Source organism: Poecilia formosa, unplaced genomic scaffold (assembly GCF_000485575.1).
Source record: "Poecilia formosa unplaced genomic scaffold, Poecilia_formosa-5.1.2 Scaffold111, whole genome shotgun sequence".
NCBI classification, from domain to species: domain Eukaryota; kingdom Metazoa; phylum Chordata; class Actinopteri; order Cyprinodontiformes; family Poeciliidae; genus Poecilia; species Poecilia formosa.
In genome coordinates this window covers 431,877-452,839 of record NW_006800050.1, presented here as the reverse complement: position 1 = coordinate 452,839, position 20,963 = coordinate 431,877, and the positions used below count along the sequence as shown (strand labels likewise).

At 44.2% G+C, this 20,963-nt stretch overlaps 1 protein-coding gene across 4 annotated transcripts in view; it reads right to left on the bottom strand.

Annotated features, from left to right (window-relative positions):
- Positions 1–570: 570 nt before the first annotated feature.
- dennd4c (DENN/MADD domain containing 4C) overlaps positions 571–20,963 on the bottom strand; it is a 40,266-nt gene continuing 19,873 nt past the window's right edge. The window contains exons 3-34 of one of the 4 annotated variants that reach the window (XM_016675227.1): positions 20,694–20,946; positions 20,533–20,602; positions 19,268–19,437; positions 18,936–19,177; positions 18,770–18,836; positions 17,400–17,458; positions 16,971–17,115; positions 15,154–15,329; positions 14,801–14,901; positions 13,718–13,942; positions 12,841–12,986; positions 12,644–12,682; positions 12,093–12,223; positions 11,160–11,292; positions 10,865–11,071; positions 10,649–10,777; positions 10,390–10,540; positions 9,517–9,648; positions 9,261–9,383; positions 8,655–8,786; positions 7,500–8,566; positions 6,940–7,132; positions 6,750–6,847; positions 6,492–6,667; positions 6,256–6,414; positions 4,806–5,004; positions 4,617–4,727; positions 4,394–4,531; positions 4,017–4,134; positions 3,189–3,345; positions 3,047–3,111; positions 571–2,537 (exon numbers count right to left, since the gene is read on the bottom strand). In XM_016675227.1, coding sequence (XP_016530713.1) covers positions 2,401–2,537; positions 3,047–3,111; positions 3,189–3,345; positions 4,017–4,134; positions 4,394–4,531; positions 4,617–4,727; positions 4,806–5,004; positions 6,256–6,414; positions 6,492–6,667; positions 6,750–6,847; positions 6,940–7,132; positions 7,500–8,566; positions 8,655–8,786; positions 9,261–9,383; positions 9,517–9,648; positions 10,390–10,540; positions 10,649–10,777; positions 10,865–11,071; positions 11,160–11,292; positions 12,093–12,223; positions 12,644–12,682; positions 12,841–12,986; positions 13,718–13,942; positions 14,801–14,901; positions 15,154–15,329; positions 16,971–17,115; positions 17,400–17,458; positions 18,770–18,836; positions 18,936–19,177; positions 19,268–19,437; positions 20,533–20,602; positions 20,694–20,946 — 5,449 coding nt within the window. In that variant the 3' untranslated portion in view covers positions 571–2,400. The remainder of the gene's footprint in view (positions 2,538–3,046; positions 3,112–3,188; positions 3,346–4,016; positions 4,135–4,393; positions 4,532–4,616; positions 4,728–4,805; positions 5,005–6,255; positions 6,415–6,491; positions 6,668–6,749; positions 6,848–6,939; positions 7,133–7,499; positions 8,567–8,654; positions 8,787–9,260; positions 9,384–9,516; positions 9,649–10,389; positions 10,541–10,648; positions 10,778–10,864; positions 11,072–11,159; positions 11,293–12,092; positions 12,224–12,643; positions 12,683–12,840; positions 12,987–13,717; positions 13,943–14,800; positions 14,902–15,153; positions 15,330–16,970; positions 17,116–17,399; positions 17,459–18,769; positions 18,837–18,935; positions 19,178–19,267; positions 19,438–20,532; positions 20,603–20,693; positions 20,947–20,963) is intronic. The other 3 variants (XM_016675225.1, XM_007559912.2, XM_007559914.2) reach the window with 3 other exon arrangements.

Here is a 20,963-nt window from a genome sequence, read left to right as displayed (position 1 = left end):
ACCTTTGGAAAACTTTAACATGCTGTGGAGATAGTTGGACCATTTCAACCTGGTGTATTGAAAATTAGCAGAACACTGGACTTTGAGGACTGGAGATTTGTTTTCAATCCAGCTACAGAGAAAAGAAAACGGGATGAGTGGAAACGGAACTGCTGGAGTCTGTAGTCACTTCAAAATAAGAGCATGAATATAAAAGTTGACATGAAAAGTTTTTTTTTTTTTTCCTGTCCATAACCAAAGCTACAACACAGATGATAAACTTTGCTCAACTGAAAGTTTACAAAACAGTCTAGCAAATTAGCGCTTCCTAATTAATCTGTAAGAAATAATTTATGGAAAGCCACATGCGCTAAATGTTTTCAAACAAAAATATTGGACAGATGGAGGGATAAATTAAAGAGGGAAGGATGGAAAGACTGATGCATAGATGAATCGCTTTGGGATCTTTTAATCAACAGCAAAAATATATAATATTTGTTGAAAAATTTGCAGGAAATGTATGTGTGAAAAATAAAGATTACATAAATAAAAAAAAGTAGGAACCATAGAATTGACCAAAACACGACTTTGTTTCCAATCAGTTCACAAATTCATTTATTGCAGCGCTTTTAAGGACAGACATTCATTTTCTTTCCACAGGATGGTAAGAGATCACTTTCATTTGTTAAAAAAAAAAAGTCTTCTCTGTACAACCAAGAAAAACTAATTTACATAGTCAGTACAGGATGGAACCCCTTAAAGATGCATTTAAAGGGAACAGGATGCTGTTGGTTATAAAAATTATACATTACCAATCCATCTGCAATCCAAATGTGAATAATACAAAAATAAATAATTGAGAATTTTTTATTAGTTTTTTTTTGTTTGCTCTACGATGTGGCTTAATCTTATCATCACAATGGGTTAAGTTCAGATCTCACTCTAATGCAGTGCAAATGGAATATTTTACACGATTTCTTCTGTACAGGTCAAGCTCCCAACTCGGCTCTAAAAATAGTTCAATCTAAGGCCCCGTTTCCCAACAGGTCATCACAGCACTAATCTGATTTACCTCATGCTTCAGCATTCAGTGGAATGTCGCCTCAGAGACTCCTGGCAGAGCGTCAGCAGTAATCAACAAGTTCTGGTCTCCGCAGCTACTTTCAGAAAGGGGACCGGGCCGACTAAAATGACGTCCAGTCTGTGTGTGATAAGAGCGCCTGGCGGGAGGATTCGTCTCATCACGGCGCCAAACTTCAAACTACTTCATTTAAATGTGGCGTAATAGACCAGCAGAGAGGCGCGCATATATGTTAAGTAGAAGAAAAAGGATGCACAGCTGTAATTGAATACTAACGCAGCAATTTACAGAGTTTCATTAAAAAAAAGAAGAACATTTTGAAAACCCATGCACCATTTTCCTTCCACTTCTCAATTATGGACTACTTTATGCAAATGTAAAAAGTACAAAGAGTGTGAAAACTTTTGAAATTCATTGCATTTTTTTACTTTAGAAAGACGTGACGGCTTTATTTGATACAGGAAAAAGAGAATGGCCCAACTACATATCAGCTCTACCACAATAAGGCCCGTTAGAGCAACTAGTGCAGCAAGTTCCTGTTGAAAAAAAAAAAAAAGAGGCAGATATTAAAAGCAAACCGAGCTGCTGTTTAGCTTGGCTTGCGTTAGCATGGCTGTGTTGCTTGGGGATCAGTAGTGTGGCACTCCTGCGTTCAGGAGTCGGGTGATGTTGCGGAGATCGGTACTGGTGAAAGACGAGCTCCCGGCTGCAGGGCGATCTGGAATGTTGTGAATCCGTTTTAGTGATTGACACTTAGTGATTGTCCGCAGCCTCGGTCACCGAAACAAACACGAGCTTGTATATTTACACTTCAACGTCTCCAGGATTCATTAAGACTTGGAAGGAACAAACACAACAACAACAACAACAACAACAAAAAAAGGCAACTCTGGTTTCAGATTTCTCACTTGAATGAGAAATATGTACATACAGGTGGTGAAGCTCAGTATGTGTTATTGTCTGCTTTTAGAAAGTGCAAATACAGAACAGTCTGGTTCTGCACTCTGGGACGTATCCGTCTCGTCTGACCTGATCTGGGGGAACTTACAGGACAGAGGAAGTGACTGCGGCGCGGGCAGACAAAACATTCTGTTGGGTAACGAGTATTTCTGAACGCCACGTGTAAAGAAGAGCGGCTCACGCCGTCCCGGGAGGCAAAAAAAACAAACAAAAAACATTTCCAACCCGAAAGCAACGGCTTGAAAACAAAGAAAACAAAACAAAACAAAACAAAACAAAACAAAAAAGCAGCTTTAAAGTACCATGTTCAGCAAAGGGAGAGGCTTAAAAAGTTCACTGTTCCCCTCTGCCACAGATGACCAGTGAGATGCAACCGTCGTTCAGATGAAGGGGGCGCCAAAACATTTCAGACACGACTGGACGCTGGCGCTGGGCGGGCGGTCCATGCGGTGCAGAGACTTGAGCTGCTCCGGGCTCAGCTGGTCGTAGGCCTGCCGGTACTCCCTGTCGAAGGCCTCTGCAGGAGGCAAAGCAGCAAAATCAGAGAAGTTTCTTCAAAAGACCCCACCTTTGATTCATGTCCATTTTATTTTATTTTTTTTGGAACGGGGAGAAAAATTGCTATGAAATTATTTGAAATAAAAGGTATTCATAATTTTTTTTTTTAATGAATCACTGCAACAATGGTCATGTGACCTACATGCTCCCTGTTGATCAACCAGGAATGTAATTATTTATATAAAAAGTATTATGTCAATGTAATTAGCGAAAACATTTTGGTACATTACTGAAAAGCTTCAACGTTATTACATTCAAAATGGCAAAAATTATTAGACTATTGGTATGCACTGTGTTTTTGGTCATTATTAAATAAATCATACCATCATTTTTTCCCCCCTTATTAAATATACTCAAATCAAAAGTTGGGTTTTTCTAAAGAGAGGTTTTCAATGTCAGTTAAAAGCTACATCTGATATGATTCAGTTAACAGAAAGTAAAACTCATTAGTCCGTAGGCGTCACTCACCTATGTCAATGTTCTCGCGTCCCAAAGCCACCAGTGAGAGAAACAGAATTTCTCTATAAATGCTCCTGAGAGACATTCAGAGGAGAAAGTTAACGCATCAGGACACAAACAAGCCTTAAAACAGAAAAGCGACGAGGCTGACCTCTGCCGTTTGACGCCGTCTGGACGGCGTTTGATCTCCCGCAGGAGCAGGTTGATGGGACCGTAGACGTCGTTGGTCTGGATGTTTCTAACGACGGTGTTGAGGAGGGTCCGGATCTCCTGGTGATCTGTTGGCGCTAACGTCCCCCTTTTCTCCACTAGGAGCAACAAACAGGAAACAGACTCAGCTCTGACCTCTTCTGATCATGCAGGAAATTAAAGGTGAAATAGTTGTTTTTTTTTTTTATTTGTCTCTGAAAGGTCTTCATATTGGTGCCAATACCCAGTTAGAATTTCCTTGACGGTGAGAATTTAGATGGGACCTAAAATGCAAAAGTCACATTTTGCTCATCTTTGCCTTCCGTTTGGGTCTTAAATGCGATGGGACAGCACCATCACCTAGCAACCCAAGCGTAGCTCCAGCACGTTTGGTCAGCTGGGTTTACTGCTGCACGTGCTGTTCACTGACTGCTGGAAAAGACAAGTGATTTGTTGTTGACTTACCATTAAGAAACCACTTGCTGCATTCTTGCTGATTGTGCGGGAGGCTCGACTAACGCTTTGCAAAGATGTACGGTTGTACAACTGCACGTCTATTTGCAGCCATTTTCATGTGCGAGTGTAAACGTCGAGTTGGGGGGTGTGGCCTGCAGCAGCTTATTTGGATTTAAAGTGACAGGAGGCCCTAAAACAGCTCATAAAAATCTCACCGTCTAAGAATGATTTTGTATAGCCCATAGACCTACCCTAACCTGTTCAAGGAGGCATTAGTAAGTGGTTGTGTTTTGGTGCCCTCTAGTGGAAGCTGTAAATATCTGCATGCACTCACAGAAGGTCCTCCAGAGGCGGTAGAGCGCTTCCTCGGGTTCCTGGTGCAGGTTAATGTTGTCCCACAGCAGCTGGACGAAGACGTGCTTACTGTCCTGAGACAGAGACGTCAGGGGGAGCTGCAGAAACAACAAGCTTGTTACATAAACACTACAGCTTGTTACTCTTTATGTTATTATTTAAACCACAAACATTATTTTTTAGGGATTTTTCTCACTCTCATAACCCTCAGTAAAATCCAGGGTAAGTCACTTCTACTTAGCTTTGCATTGACACGTGTTAAACTTTTAAAATATGACAAAGTTAAAGGGTTTTGAATACTTCAAGGCTTAATGTGGTTAAACTGTGAGAGTGAATTCGCAGTAGCTTGTTTTGAACCTGGACTCCGTTGTTGCAATGTTCAGAGGTCAGGATGAGGCCCGGCAGGTGAGACGGGAGGTCCAGGCGGCGGAAGTACCATACCAGGTTCCAGAAAATAATCGGATGCTGACTGAGGAACTTGTGGGTGTAGATGACCTGGACAGAGAACATCCCGTTTTAGTACCGAGTGTCGTTTCACGATGGACGACGCGTGAAAAATGCCGAGAGATTTTATTTGCACCTGGTCTCCTTCGTTCTCCAACAGGGTCTCCAGCTCCTTGCGCAGGACAAGAGGGCTCAGGTACGGGACGGACACCGGCTTGGGATTTGGACGCTTTTTGCCGATGCCATCCTGACAAACGCAAAGAATCCGACCAATCGGTTCCAGTGTAGACGCGACCTTCGGCTGTGTGTCTTAATAATCACTGACCGACACTTCGTGCAGGCTGCAGGGCAGGCTGGTGGTGGAGACGCCGTGTCCGGGCCTCAGGGTGTAGTCCAGGCTCTGCAGCGGACCTCCGACGCTGTTGCTGCGCGTCAGCGACGTTCCGCCGCTTCGCTCCTGCTTCCCTGCTGCCGGGTGCACCAGCAGGCCAAGGGGGTCCGACTGGACCGGCTCTGGAACCAGACTGGACAAGGCACAAAGAACAAGAGGAGTCAGGGGAGGGGGGCTATGAGGAACGGCAGCCGTCTTCCACAAAGTTCCTCTAGTTTTGAATTACATAATTACAGATGCTTCTCCTGAAGTCTATGTGCAAAAAAACACAAGATGGATGTGTAACCAGGATAATTTTTCTATATTAGATTCAGTTTATTTTATTTTCCATTTTGTTAGATCTAATTTTAGTTATTTTTATTTAAAGGTTAATTAAAATCCTCCTTTCCTTAATTATTCAACACCAACCAGGCGAGAACATCATTGTTCTCGCGCGGTTTTGACGTCATGTGACAGCTGCATGTCAGCGTCCTAAATTGACAGCTACGGCTTATATTGCTGCTGAATCGCACCTTAGGTAGGAGACACTGTCGGACTCTGACGTGCAGACGTGAACATTCGGCTAAACGTTGAAACGATCACGGTTTGTCAAGAGGGAACTGGCCAGGTGTACTGCAGATCTCCCCCCGCCCCCTCCGCTCAAGGAGTGGCTGAAGGGTTTAAGATGCATCACGGATTGTCTGGCTTCATGCTGACCAGACTGGCGAGCTAACCGTTAGTGGATCCGGAAATACAATGCCCATTATCTGAGGAAACTCTTCCGAACTGGTTGGAGATTCAGCCCAACAAGTTTTCACTGAAGGAACTAGATTATTATTTTTTTTTGTTTTTTTCCCTTTCATCATCAACAAAGACTGATTGACTTCCTTGGTTTAAGGAACCCATTTGAACTCTAAATTGTGGACTAATTTGTATATATTGTAAATATCAATACAACTCACTGATTTTGCACCATCTACTTGTCTCTGTGTTTTTACAATTTGCCACCTCCTCCAGCAGACGAACCTAGTTTTTAAGAAATCACTTGGATTGACTTTAATTTGGATTATTTCAAATCCTAATAATCCTAGAATGTAACTTGGGTTACAGATGGATGAATAAATGGAGGGTGGATGGAGAAAATGTAGGATGAATAGACAGATGGATGGATGAATAAAATGAAGGACAGATGGGTAAATATAAGGAGAGATGTACCGACATAAAATGAAGGCTGGATGGACAAAAGGAAGAACGGATGAATAAGTTGAGGGTTGGATTGACCGACAAAGGACAGATGGACATGACATGGTCCAGTTTCCGCACTAAAAGCCCATTCCCACAATATGTTAACATCTCCAGGTTTAACACCCACAGCTTCATGGGCGACCTTCACGTTTCGCCGTACCTCTTATGAACTGCAGGACAATTGTCCGGCGTCTCCTTCGTCTCCTCCTCTGAGAAAGTGATGAGGTCGGGAGTCTTTATGTCGGCCAAGCTGCTGGCGGTGGGCTGAGTGCTGCTGCTGTGAATGCTTTCTCCGGATGCACTCGGATTCATATAAAAACTGAAAGAAGAAAAGTGAAAAGTTCAACCTTTGGCTCTACGTTCAAGCGGTGTCATGCGGTGGGTCGGGGGTCGTACTCGGGGGTCATGCGGAGGTCGTGAAACTCCACGTGCAGCAGCGGGAGGAAGGCCGTCCGGCAGAACGGACAGCTGGTGTTCAGGTTGGAGTCGTCCGCCGTCCAGCCTGCCATGATCTCCTCGTCGTACACCAGAGCCTCGCAGGAGCGGCACTGGGAGCAGCTGGACATCAGCACCTGATGGCGGAAACATTTTAGTCGTTACTCCAGAGGACGAAGCGTTCTTAAAGAGACGGGTGCGTTTCTGTGGAGGCCGGACCTCCAGAGCGCAGTTCTGGTAGATGCTGGAGGAGGAGGCGTGGTGGGAGGAGCCTTGCTCGGAGTCGGGGCCCCGGCCCGCGCGCCCCGGAGTTGCATCTGCAGCCACAAACACACGCCGTCGACTTAAACCTTCCGAATGAACCGAACGGATCTGCATTTTGCTATCGTTTCTACGGAGCCGTGCTCACGCGTCTGCTGCGTCCCTCGGCCCGTGTCGCTGCTGCCGCTGCTGCTGCCCAGGCTGGTGCTGCTCTGGTTCAGGCCGTTGGCGACCAGACCGGAGACGGTTCTCTTCTCGGGACTCTCGTCCAAATCATGTGAAGACAACATGTGTTCATCCAGACCGCCTGGGAAACCGCCGGCGCCCTGAGGCTGCTCATCCTGCCGCCAAAAGTCAAAATTAAGACACTTTTTTATGTTGCAGTTGGGAGAAGAAATACATTTGATGGATTGCAATTTTGTCTAATATCTAGTTTTTCTTTGACAACAACTGTGATAAAACAGCGTTAAATCTATTCTCAGGTTTAGACTTTCTTGCTGTGAATGGTCAGATGATTTACTCGCTACATGTGAAGGAAGCGTCACAATGAAACTATCAAAACCAAAAGAAATGAGTATGGAGTTTGTATTTTAAACCATTTTTAACATCTTATTTTTTAAAAGAAATAGCAAGATTAGTGCAGCTAGTATTCAGTGGCTCCCAATCCAAATTAAATAGCAAAGAAGAAGATTGTTTTCCGGGACTCACCTCGTCGTCTGAGTAAGTAAAGGCTGACGCCATGGCCCCCCACATTTTACTGCCCACATTCGCCGCGTGCTTCATGCTCGACTTCAGCACATCGATTTTGGCTCCCGACAGCAAAGAGTCCATTTTGATGCCCGAAAAGGTGTTGATGACGGATCCCAGCGATCCGGCCTGCGAGGACTTAACCAGCGCCGTGAGCGAGGAGGACTTGGGGGCGGGGCTCGCCGTAGCGCTCGCAGACGTTTTCGTCTTCACGGCGAAAGTCTTGGAGCGAGTGACGGTCTTCGGGCTGCGTTTGGGCGTGTCGGCCGGCGAGCTGCCGGCGCTTTTGACCGGAGGGACGGGGAGGCTGGCCCTCCGCTCCAGAGGCTTCTCGGGCTGGTTCCCGTCGGAGGCGTCCCCCTGGCCCTGCTGCAGCTCCATGCTGGAGGACTTCGACCCCAGTGGGCTCCTCAGACTCATGTACATTTCGATTTCCTCGGCCAGGTTGCGGGACACAACGGTAGGCACGGAGCGCGGGGGATCCTGGCTGCTAACGGACGCCGATTCCTCATTCGCCGACACCATGAGGGAGAGCGGGTCGGCCCCCGCCTCCACGTCGGCCCTCTCCAGCGTGGCCGCTCGCGCACCAGACTCCTCCTCGTTTGACTCTGTCTGCTTCCTCTCTCTTTTCCCCTTCTTGACCTCGGTAACCTTCACCTTTGTCTCCTCATCTTTAACGTCTCCTTTGGCCTCCTCCTTTGAAGGGATTTTATCCTCCCCTGGCTCTTCCTCCAGGTCTTCGAAAAGCCCTTTAGACTTGTTGTACGGCGGCGGACTCTGAGTCCCCGAGAGCGCTGCGGCCAGGATGCGGGCGTCCGCGCCCATCTGGCTGGCCATGTGGTCCACGCCTTGCTCCAGGAGCATCCCAGCGCGGGTTTCGACGCTGAAGCTGCAGCTGCGCTCCGAGAAGGCTTTTTGTCGCTGATGCTGGGACGGCGGCGGGGCGTCCCCGGCTGCCAGCGAGGCGTCAGGATCCGGCAGCGACACGCTGTCCGTCTTACTGAGACTCCGGAACAGCTTGCCGGGCTCTACAGGGTTGCAAACAATTTAAAATTGCGATAATTAAAATCACTTTATGGCTTCAAAGGTTGAAATAGTTCACAAAAGCTGACTTACTGGTTTCCCTGCCACCATCAAAGCTTCCAGTGGAGAGCCTAACAATGCTGGGGACGGGTGAGGGGACATCGACAGGACTGAGGGGCTCTGCCACGGCCACTGCACTGTCCACTGAGCCTGCAATGTCGCCACCTGGAGGCAAAAACAAACACTGACGGGTCATGCTGCGTTCCAGTTGGAGTCGGAACTGAGAAATTCTGGCATCCCAGTCAGAAAATAAATAAATAAATCAACTCCAAAGTTGGATTTCTAACTGGGAGCAAAAGCAGCTACGCCCAGTTACGACTTGTAAGGTGGATTCCGCGTTTCAGTATGGCCATTCCCTGAATCAACAGGGGTTAGTTTTGGTGGAAACATGTTTATTTTACAAGACGCGCGTACGAATGTGCATCTAAAAATCAATGCTACATGTAGCGTTACAGTAACTGCAACTGTGTGCATCTTTTGTATTAAAGGTGAGGCAGGGAGTAGCACGAGGTCCATAAAACTCCTGTTGAAAGACTCTGGAAAACTAAATATGTTGCCCGACTCCATGTTCTCTTTCTATACTTAATTTACACTCGAATATCAAAGTTAAATCGGGCTGAGAAAAGCAGCTCGTTTTACCGTCAAGGTTCTTTTCATCGGCGTTTCTCTGGCCGGCTGAATGCTCCTCTGTAGGTGAAGGCTCTGCCAGCTCCTGGTGCAGCTCATCCTTAGAACCGTATCCTTGATCAGACTGTCTTCCTGTTAGAAAACACCAGGCTGCAGTCAAAACTTAAAATATACATCTATATTAAAACATAGTATCTTCATGTTTTCTTTATCCATTTAAAGGTTGGACAGGTTTTTCTAACTTGCTTCAGGTTTCAGAGGTCCAGACCTTCAGTTCCTGTGTTGCAGCCGTCTGCTGTGTCCTCGTTGTGCTCCTCGCCGTTCACCTCACTGGAGCTGTGAGCGCTTCCGTGGCTCAGATTATCAGCATCTGTGGCTCCGGACTCTTCTCCTGGTGCAGCTGGAGGAGGATGATGAGGAACATTACATAGGGCTCCAAAAAATGTCACTTTTTCCAGACTCGCATTTCTAGATTCCCCTCTTCCTCCAAGCATTTTGCTGCATATTCTGTCTGCGTGAGCGTGAACTTTACTTCCTGATCTTATTATCTGCAGGTCCGACAATGATGAAAAACTGCATCCAAACTAACTTGGATCACCTTCATTTCTTCAAAGTCCGACTACTAAAATAGCAGCTGTAGCGTTTGTTTAGCTTAAGAGCCAAAGGCAAAGTTCAATTTAGATTTCTAGATGAAAAACAAACAGCAAAATGATCATTTTTTTAAGGAGTGTTCACTCAGGAAGCATGAGAACCAACTAAACTTAAACACAAAGTGTTTATAGTTCATCCAGGTGTGATTGGGCAAATCAAAGTTAATGCATCTCCAAACTAATAGATCCAAGTGGAAACGATTGCATTCATGAAAGTTTAGATTTTTGACATTTAGAACAATGAAAAAAAAAAAGAAAAGGAAAAATCTGGAAAATCAAACTATAATCCATATTCAGTTTCATTTTACCATATGTTCCCAGACCTGAAAAACGACAGAAGCAGATTAAATTAGGATTACACCTAATGGTTCAGGCGGAAAAAAATAAAATAAAATAAAAAATAAAACGTGCCTTTAAATATCGCTGATCGGCCAGAAAGCTGCAATCGGTGCGTCCCTGGACAGAACGGATGAGAGACGTTCGTTTCTCACCTGTGGTCGTTATCGTGGGCGTCTTCTTCTTGGACGATGTGTGATTTTGGACTTGCTTGAACTGGGCCACTCCACGGACGACGTTGCGCAGCTTGGTCCACATGAAGAGGCCGCTGCGGTTTCGACTCGGCCAGGGGCTTTCCAGGACGGCCTGCGGACGGAGGGACGAGGACGTTTTGATTTGTCTCTGTGTACGAACGATTCAGCAAAAACGAGGAGAGATCTGCGAAGCACATGAAGCGCTCTTCAGAAATAAAACCTTGTTATAGTAGCCGTAGGTGATGGCGTTGGGATGAACTCCGGCTTTTTTCATCTCCACCAGGACTCGCACGGCCATAACGGGGAGACCCCACACGCCGCAGAGCTGCATCACCACTCTGTAGCACACCTGACACGGAAACACAAAGAACCAAGCCGCACCGTTAAACATCCATCCGATTTTTACTTTCAACAAACATGAGAACGGAGCGGTTACCTCGTCCAGAATCTCCACCTCGGTGGCCCTCATCCTCAGCAGCACGTTGTAGGCCAGCTGCATGGCTCGGCTCTTGGACTTGGCCAGCCGCACGCCTGCAGGCAGGCAGATGAACCACATGCTGTAGCAGTGGCTGAACAGGCAGCGCGCCCACTGCGGCGGGTTGGAGTAGAAACGCTTCGCCAGCTTGCAGGCCAGCTTAATCTCCTGTTAAACAGGGATATAAAAAAAGGCGTTCTGAGTTTTGACAGCCTCAAAAGTGGCAAAAGCGCTTCAGTGTCTGCTGTGCAAGTACCTGCTTGGTTCTCTTGGCCAGCAGTGCAGGGCTGCTGGACAGGCTGGCCCCCGCCGCTCTGGTGCTCAGCGCAGGACGCAACTCTCTGGGCCGGTCAAACAGACTCAGCTGCAGCCTGGGGAAACCTTTATATCTGGAAAAGAAGAACATTAACGTCACAAGGGAGGAGGGGGAGAAAAGCCTCCTGGTTTCAAACTTCAAGAGTTACATTTTTATTTATTTTTTTAAAATATCACTAAGCAGAATTCAGTGATTATTTTTGCAATCAAATCCATAATTCTGTGGTGCCACTTTAGAAATATTTGCATGGAATTTTGCAATATTTATTTTTTCCTCATTAAAACCCCGTCCAAAATCTAAATGTAGGAAGAAAAAAAAAAAAAAAAAAAGAGAGAGAGAGAGAGATGAGGAAATATAACCAGCAGGCAGATCGGACACGCAAACATTTTTATTCTCTAAAGAACTCAAGTTGCTTGATCTTGTGTTTCTCGTCATATTAACCACAGACTACAACTTGCAGAAGTAAAAGTAAGAAACACTTCCACCAGCAGGGGGGGCTAGTCACTTGAACTATTTTATCAGTAAAATCACATTTATGCATTAGCAGAAAAACATGTACTGGTAGGTTATCTGTTGATTTTCCATTAAAAAAAAACTGGAGGGACTGAATAAGATTTTCCATCCTATAAGTGATAGAGTGACTGAAATGTTCTCTTGTTGTATGCAATATAGAGTAGCGATGCCCCTCCCCCACCTGCTGCTGCACACAGTCAGTAAGAAAGGAAAGGAAATTCCAAGAAGACTGACTGGGAAAAATATATTTTTGCAAAAATGGAGCCAGTCGTCACTTTGCCAGAAATCAAATTGATCAGATCACGTCAACATTTTGGTCTTAAACTTTGGTTTTAGCAATGCTAGGCCGTAAAGCTTTACGTGTATCGAGGGGCAGGTTCAGATCCGTTGTCGGCCGGAGGCTCTGGAGGCATTACGAAAACCGTGTGCTCGCTCTTCTGAGACTCGTCCAGCTCCAGCAGTTTGGTGTCCTCAGATGAATCTCCTTCAACCTGCAGCCCAGACAGCAAGCAGATCAGAACCGAGAACTCTGAACATTCAAGTCCTTAAATATCAGAAAGATCTGCAGACGCTTTTCTTTACGTTTTGCTTTCAATGATCCAGATATTATCCTTTTAAAGTAATCGTGAATTTTTTTTAGCTGCCATTTAAGTAATTTCTAGTCCATTTTTTCATAGAAGATACCTAATTATTAGCATAGCAAACCTTTCTGCGCAGTGTTGTCGTACAAAATGCTTTTGCAATCACTAAAATGTGCATGTTTGATTCTAGTGAGGATTAAAGGATGAAGAGAAAATCAAGTCCAAGCCCCTTATTGTACAAGAGGGAAATGTAGCATGATTTATCTGGTTTTATGTCAGACCAGGCTTTAAGAAGGAAAACCGGCTGCGGAAAGTGTGATTAAACATTACCTTGGTACTCTTGTCGGTGGTTTTATCAAAGGGAAAAAGCTGCAAGAAGAGGAAAAATAGCAAAGGCAAAAGAATGAATCAGAGGAAGCTCGATCTCGCTCCCTTCCCCAAACGTCCCGGTGTTATTTTACCAATAAAGCCACATCAAACAAAGGCATCCCTGGCAGGAAAGGGAAATACCAGCAGCTGGCGGTTACCTTCTCCACACAGTCATCGAAAAAGGCCAGGCCGGTGTCTTTGTCGCTGACGAAGGTGCACTCCTCGATAAAACGGATGAATATCTGGGTCTTTGTGAGCTGGGAGTAAAACTTCTGATGGGCGCGGTCTCTGCTTTTTAGGAAACCTGCAGGGAGACGCAGGACAGGGTTTCGTTCAGAAACGCAAGACATCTTCACTGAAATGTTGAGCAAACATCAGCGAACAATTAAAGGGCAGCATATTTAGAGAGGCTGAAACAATCAACTGGATTAATGGTGATTAACTGATCATTGAGGTAATTGTGAATTAATTTAGTAATCGATTAATCGTTAAATGGAGTATACAGACTCAAAAAGAAAAAAGCAGTTTGCTGGAAGAAGAACACAGTAATTAAGCCACAGCTGCACAAAATAAATATACATTTTGGACTTAAGATAAGTTTTACTCAAAACTTAGCTTTACCTGGTTCAAATTCACAAAAGCAATGATGTGTTATTGCATTTTAGGCAATAAAACAATTTTGTTATTTAAAAATGCAAAAATGCAATATTTTTTATTTGACTATTTAAATGACTTTTCTAATATTTTATAAAAAAAAAAAAAGGTTTGAGAGGTAAAATGAAAAATTTGTAGTGTTTTTGTAGTTTTTTTTTTTTGACCGATTAATCAATTAATCGTCAGAACAAATGACAGAATAGTCAGTTACAAAAATAATCATCAGTTGCAGCCCTGAAGCAGACAAAAAAAGGATGGTGCCTGTTGATCGATTCGTGGTTCGGGAAGAGAGAACCAACCGGGAGCCATTTTCCCAGCAGCATCAATTAATAAACCCTCATGACACCTGGCGGGGCCGGCTGCTGAAGGCCCTCTGCTTACCTTGCAGGTCGTAAAGGGAGTCTGCGGCCGTTGCCTTCTCGGAGGGCGCCTGGGTGATGGGTTTGAGGTAGGAGCGGTAGCCCTTCAGGATGGAGGCCATGAACCGCAAGAAGGCTTCCTGGATCTCCATCTCCAGGGACATCTTCTTCTTGTGCCACGTGAAGTCGGCGTCGATGGGGGTCAGGTCCAAAGCCGAGTCCTCGTGTGGCGTTTGGCGAACTGCCACTGAAAACCCAGGAAGAATCCGATGACGCCACACTTTTACTCACTTTGATTCGATAGCTTTACTTGGCCTCTTTATGGTTGCTATGAAAAAAATATGAGCTAAAATTTCACTTTAATTCCGTTTTCCCGACAACTGACGCAGTGAAATATGCAAGTGAGAACAGCTTTATCAAGAGAGTAACGTCCTTATTTATGAGAGAAAAGCCATAAAAGGAGATGAAAAACTGGTAAAGTGCAGGTTGTTTTGCAGTGGCAGATATATAAATATGATAAGCTACACATGGTGCTGTGATCATAGTTACTCAAACTCTGTTTAGTAAATATGATTAATGGATTAGAATGACTTCACAATGGGATGTGAATTTGACTCGGGACATTTACATCAGGAACTATAAACATCAATTTATTCTGTTTTAACCTCTGATCTGAACTTAGAAGCAGATCTTGTTAAGTTAAGTTAAACTAACCGACAGACCTTCAGAGGATAAGCAGGTTAAGTTTGACACCTGTGTCATGTTTTCAACTTCTACAATCTCTTCTGTTCTCATCTTGTTTTGTAAATTTGCTACATTTACTGGCCGTTTCCACTGATTAAATGAAGAATCTTTCCAGCTGCTAAGAATCCAAAACCAGAGGAAATAACTCTCCAAAAATCGCCTCAGTGTATAAAAGTTTACAGAACAAATTCAGACTAACAGAGCTACTCTAACATGCCGCCATGAGCAACACAACTTACTTTTGCTGCATTTCAAGAACACCACGGTCTTAAAATACAGCAAACCTTATAAAGATTTCAAAAGTTTCTTTTTGTCTTTGGACCGGTTGGTAAACGAGAGGCGCTTGGGGTGTCATTTGCACCTGTGACCAGCTGGTGGTGCAAGTTGCTCAGCGAGTTGACGAGACTCTTGCAGGGCTTCTTTGGGAGGTACTTCCAGTTGTTGTGTTTCTTCTCATCCGACCTGTGACATTAAATACCACAGAGTCAGCCAGCTAGAAGTAAGAGAAAAGCTCGGCGAACATCCAAACGGCGCTTTGGTTTTTACACAGCGACGAAACGATTAAACACGAGCTGAAAAACAAGAGCGTGTCGCATAAGGAGACATCTCCCTTTTTTTTTTTTTATCTGGAAGGAAATTGATCCAAAGGAATCAAAGTGGCTGAACTCGTTTGCTGCAGCCTCCTGCAAATGAAATAATCAGAGCTCCACGTACAGATAGATGGTGTTGGTGTCCAGGTCCACACACACGACGTCTGGCGGGGGGTCGTACAGGTCAAAGTAGCGCGAGTCGACGCCCACGATGAACGGACAGGGCGCGTTGAGGACGCCCGCCAGAGACAGGGGGCACAGCGGGATGTAGGGGCACTGCCACTGGAAGGGGAAGATCATCTGAAGAGACAAAAACACAGGGCTTATGAAAACAGACAGCTTCGAAATACGTCATTTAAACACGATGGTAGATTGTAAATTTTGTAACATCGCTGATTTCCAAACACAGCTGGATCAGCATCTTCTTTTAGGTTTGGTTGGATGAAACTGGTTTAAAGCAACAGGTGGATTTTTGGAGGTCGTGACCAGTAGTGGGCGTTTAACGTGACGACACACCGTTCTGTCCTGGAACTAGACGGGGAGGGGGGCAGGGGGGGGACAGCTAAGAGGGCAAAGGTTAAAGAGCTAAACTGCTACCAGAACATCAACATGTCATTTTATTGTTACATGAGCTGTAGTACTGTTAAAATGGACGAGAATTAAATCGATTAGCTTAAAACAATGATTCCAGTCAAACATTCAAATAAGTTACAGTTTAAATAAATGTGTTTTATCTCTATTTAGGCACTATTTGTTTTGTTTTAATGTGAAAAACATGCAATGAGGTCAGCGAGTCAACTTGTGTCGACCTGCTGACCTCAGAGACAAACAGATGCATGTTTGTCTGCATTTGTTTGCCACAAATGCAGACAAACATGTTAAACGTTTAACTTGCTTGTGAAACATCAGAACTATTTGAAAAAAAAAAAACCAACAAAAAAACAAGCAACAAAAGGCTACGTGTGATTTTTCAAAAGGATATCAGCTGAAATTACTCTTAACGCTGGAAACAGCCAAACCGTATGTTCAGTGTAAAGCATTAAACGTAACCGGCAGGATGCTAAAACTCACAGCGAGTGGCGCTGCCATGGCGATGACGGAGACCAGGAGGAAAGTGAGCTAAACGTGATTGAATTGCAGCTGGTGTTGTAACTTTAATATTGGATAATAACTTCACAGCAGGAGATTTTCCTTATATTGAGCAATTCCTACTGAAGATCCAGAATATTCTTGAATTTTCAGAGCGGCATTGAGCAGCAGCTTTTAAAAAAAAAATGTTTTTTTCACTTATTTTATTTTTTTTTAAACAAAATGTGTTGTTATGCACCTTAAAACAATATTAAAGTTCAAAATTACCCAAGTATAAAGCTAGAAAACACATCTGTTAATAAAAACTGGTCTCTGAAGTTATGATCTACTGACCTTGTGACCATTTCACCCAATAGAAAGAGTTCTTTGTCAGGTTCTTTCTTTTTTGTGAATGTAGCAATCACTCCTTTACTTTGACATCACTACCCTGTTTACCCCAAGTGCAAGACATTTTTACTAATATACCGTCAATAAGCAACAGATATTAACATAATTTAACTCGAACACTTTTGAGCGTTATCTTGTCTACAGTTGTGCGAAACACAAAAATGTTATATTCTTATAAAAGAGGGCTGAATTTTTCTCTTTATTATAAAGAACTAGAAAGAGAGTAGACTTTCTTTAAACCATGACAAATGCACAGTGACTCTGTAAAACAGTCATGCCGATGCTTAAAGTGGAAACGAGACGAGCATTACTCATGTGGCTCAATTCAAACAAACTGATGCATCATTAACGACATGTTTCAGTTCAGTTTTACTCTTCAATTTTCTTGAGTTACGTTTCTATTATTTTTTCCTTCATGCATTAAATAAAAAAAATAAAAAATAAAAAAATTGGCAGATTACTCACAGCTACCACAGCCTCAGCCACTCCGGTGAGCACGGCGGGCCTCAGCGAGTGCAGCAGGATCTTACTCTCCAGCAGGACAAAGTGCAGCAGCGTGGCGCAGTTTTCTGCACCCAGATTCATCAGCAGAGTGCCGTAATCTGCCCCACTGATGGAGGGGAGGGGGGAGAGAAAGAGAGGCCAAGAAAAGAAAAACTACATAAACAGAAAAGGATGGAAAATATGAAAAGATACAAGCAATAATCCTGCATTTTAGTCTGACAGCTGAATGAACATTTTGGATTTTTACTCCACTGCAAATTCAATTCATCAACCCAAGAATCCTGCCGTGTCGTCCACAGCCTGCTAGCTTCGAGTCCCTTCACTGGTAATACTGCTCTTATGTTTTTTTCTCCTGTCTGCTTTTTCTGTGACTGCGTACATGTGTCGTACCTGAGGGGTAAGGGAGTGCACACGGGCTGAGACAGTATCAAAGTGTCATGTGCCGAGAGCTGCACAAGAGAAAATGTCAATATTAGAAAAGTATGGAAACAATGTTAAAATCACATTTGTGTAGCACAGGTGGCGTAGAGGCACAGCTGGCACCCCACATATGGAGGCCATTTCTTGTCTGAAAGCAACAGTGCCACAAAAGAAAAACTAAAAGAAAAAAAACTCGTCTTTGCTTTTGGGATCAATAAACTTATTATTGATATACATTTCATTTAGAAAACAGAAAATATTCTATTTGTAGGAATACGATTTGTACAGCTTTGAAGACGGCATATTACAACACATGACCTTTGTAGGGCATATAAAAGGTAAAAAAGAAAGTCACTACAATAATAACAGTGCTGAAAATGAAAATAAATGAGCCAAAAACGTGTAGATCAAATAGACAAGAACAGAAACTGACAATCAGATTTTATTCCCTAATCTGTCAACATTCCATGCATGGGTGCCACACTGACAACCCTCTTCGGTGTGGACGTAGTTACTGGAGGAAGAACACTCACAGTCAGCCATTTTTTACCATTAGTGATGCGTTTAAATTAAATTACACAAGTTATCGAAGCAGTTAGACAGGAAGCTGCTGCAGGGGTACGTCTCCTATTAATAAGAGCTGATACTTTTAGACTTCAGATGGTAACAGGAAGTGTAATCTACTACCGTACAGTTGGTCCACTTCCTGCTCTTCAAGAGTCCAAACCAATCTACCATGCAACATGCTGAATGGAGATGGACTCGTAATACAGCTGCTGCAGAAGCTAAATTTATTTTTGCTGCATCATTCTGCAGTTTGTTTTCAAATTGTTTACTGCAGAGCTGTGCGACACATTCACACAGTGTGACATCTCCTCGGCTTCTAATATAAATAATCGTTGAACGTTTTCGGGAGAAAGGTCGCTCAAAGTAACGAATGGATGATTTAGCAGTCTAAAAGCAGGGCTGCCCCTGTCCAGTTCAGCTACTATCCTGAAACCTTTAGATGCATCACTGCTTCTTCTTCTTTTTATTTTATTTTTTTTTTCTATAAGCTGGAGGATTTTCACTTGTCCATAGAGAGAGATGGGTCAGTAACTTTGTTCTTGAGAAATAAGAAAAACAGTTTTGTTTTAGCATGACGTTTTAGGACAGTTATATTCTCAATTAATTCAGAAAGTAGTAAAAACATCTGTTCTGAATTTCATTCTTAAAAACTTTGTAGGAAAACACGTCTGAAGGTCAACAGCTCTGGCTTTTAAAGGGCAACGTTGTTTCTTTTTCCAGCTATTCCTTGATGACTTGTTTATGACTGAAATCAATGCAAGGAAGCGTCTCACCTGGACGAGGATTCTGGGCCTTTGTGGGGAAGGAAATGACACGTTGTGCATGAAGTGCGAGATGTGCCTACAGAGGAAAACATGGAGACGATAAAAAAATAAAACAAATTAGCTCTGCTTTGATGCGACCAACGACGCCTAAATAACGACCAACAGGACTCCTTACTTTTCAATGGGCAGTGGGTGTGGGCCCGAGACCGAGAGCTTGTAGATGAACATCAGGAACTTGCGGAACGACTCGAAGAAGGGCCAGTGGGACAGCAGACAGATGCATTTGTTGGTGTTTACGGCGCGGTTGGGGATCATCTTCTTCTCCACGGCGGTGAGCAGACCCAGCTGGACCTTCTGCTTCTCGCTCAGGAGATCAACGGGGTACGGTTCGTAGAACTGGATGGCCGATCCGTAAACCTGCCACGGCGGAAGGGGGACGAATTATCAACAAAATGTGGGGATTTTCTGTTTTGGCATTCTTTATTACTGCATGTCAATCCGCCCCACCTTTTCACCAGAAGAGATGGTTAGGACGAACGTAGAGAAGACCGGCAGAGGGTCGCGTGTGTTCGGCGCCCAGCATTCGATCTTGGAACCCATTGGCAAGCAGAAAAGAGGTACAGACTCGGACAGAGGAAAAGATTCATAGTCCTCTTCAGGGTAACGAAAGATTAAACCTGCAGGAAAAAAAAAAAAAAAAAAGAAGGACTTGTAATACTATGATGCAATAACATCATGAAGTAGAGCAGGTCAGACAGGGTTCCTCATTCCCTCACCCGATCCAAAAGAACTTCGGGAAAAGAGAAAACAACACCGTAAAGCTCAAATGTCTTTACTGTGAGTCATTAGAACAATTATTCTGGATTGATTTCAGGAAATGACGACAGACTTCGACGACTTGAGTGCTGGGCGAGATGCCATTATGACAAGACACAAACCTTCCTGTGTCAGCATGCAAACACGCAGACAGACCTGCAGGCACTGAGATTAAGGGCGTGGAGGGAAGTGCAGTCGTCTCGGGTAGAATAAACAGCTCCTTCACAGGAAGACAGCCGGCCCAGAAAGATAAAGCCGGGGCTGCACGGGCGTGTTTGTGTCGACGTTCTTTTATATACGCGTGTCGCACAATATAACGTTTCAAAGGGCAAGTTGCTCAGGAAGGGTTCAGTCAGTAAAAATGTCACATGAGGCTGAAAACAACAGCGCGAGCTGTAATGAGGAGCTGTGAGAGATGAACGGTGAAAGTGTTGCTCGCCGGAGCTTTGGCACGAAAACATCAAGTTGGTTTAATATAGCAGAAAAGGCTGCTCCCTTTTACACTAAGCCACATTAACTTATCACCAAATATATGTGTTGCAAGAAGTACAACGTGTTGCAACATATTTACTTTTGGGGGAAAAAAAAAAAAATCATTTCATTTTGTTTGCATAAAATAACATAAAAGAACGTTGATGCATGTCTCGTGTCTCGTGTGAATGATGAAAAAGTCAGATTAAATGCAACAAGACCGTTCAGACTGGAGACACTTGGCGGCACAGATCTGATTCTCTTGAGTTGAAAAGATCAGAATTGCTGCTGTGAAAAAAAAGTAGAATATGGGCTACTGTGGGAACGTCTGAGAGTTAGTTTAATGATAATTTTTACAGGTTTGAACAATTGGGAGTCCCACACTTTACCCGACTCCAAACCAACCTTATAATCACTACAAACAAGGCATTTACTCCTGTAGACATATTGCCTCAAACTGAATCCGGGAGATCACAATCACTCACCTGCTTTGTAACTTATAGAGTTGGACGCCGACACTGACTTCTTGTAACACAGGAACACGTTGGAACCCCACTGAAAGAATTTAAAAGCGGAGTTTCCTCCATCAGTTCCCTCGAGACTTTATTGGAAACGGTCGGCTGGGCGAGAAGTGCTTGTGACCCACCATGCCGCAGTTCAGGTTCCTGTCCACTTTGCAGAAGGTGTGCGGCGGTGTCTCGCCCTTGCTGCTGATGATCACGCAGATGTCCGTCACCGCCAGGGAGTTCTGAGGCTGGACCGGAGGGGCGCGGCGCAAAGTGACGAAGATGCGTTGCGAGTTGGCGGAGCTGTTGTTGACGTTGGCGCAGCGTCCGTACGGCGTGGCCTGGATGACCTCGCAGCCCTGGATCAGACGGTCCTTGCCCTCATACAGCACGCTGCAGTAATCGAAATC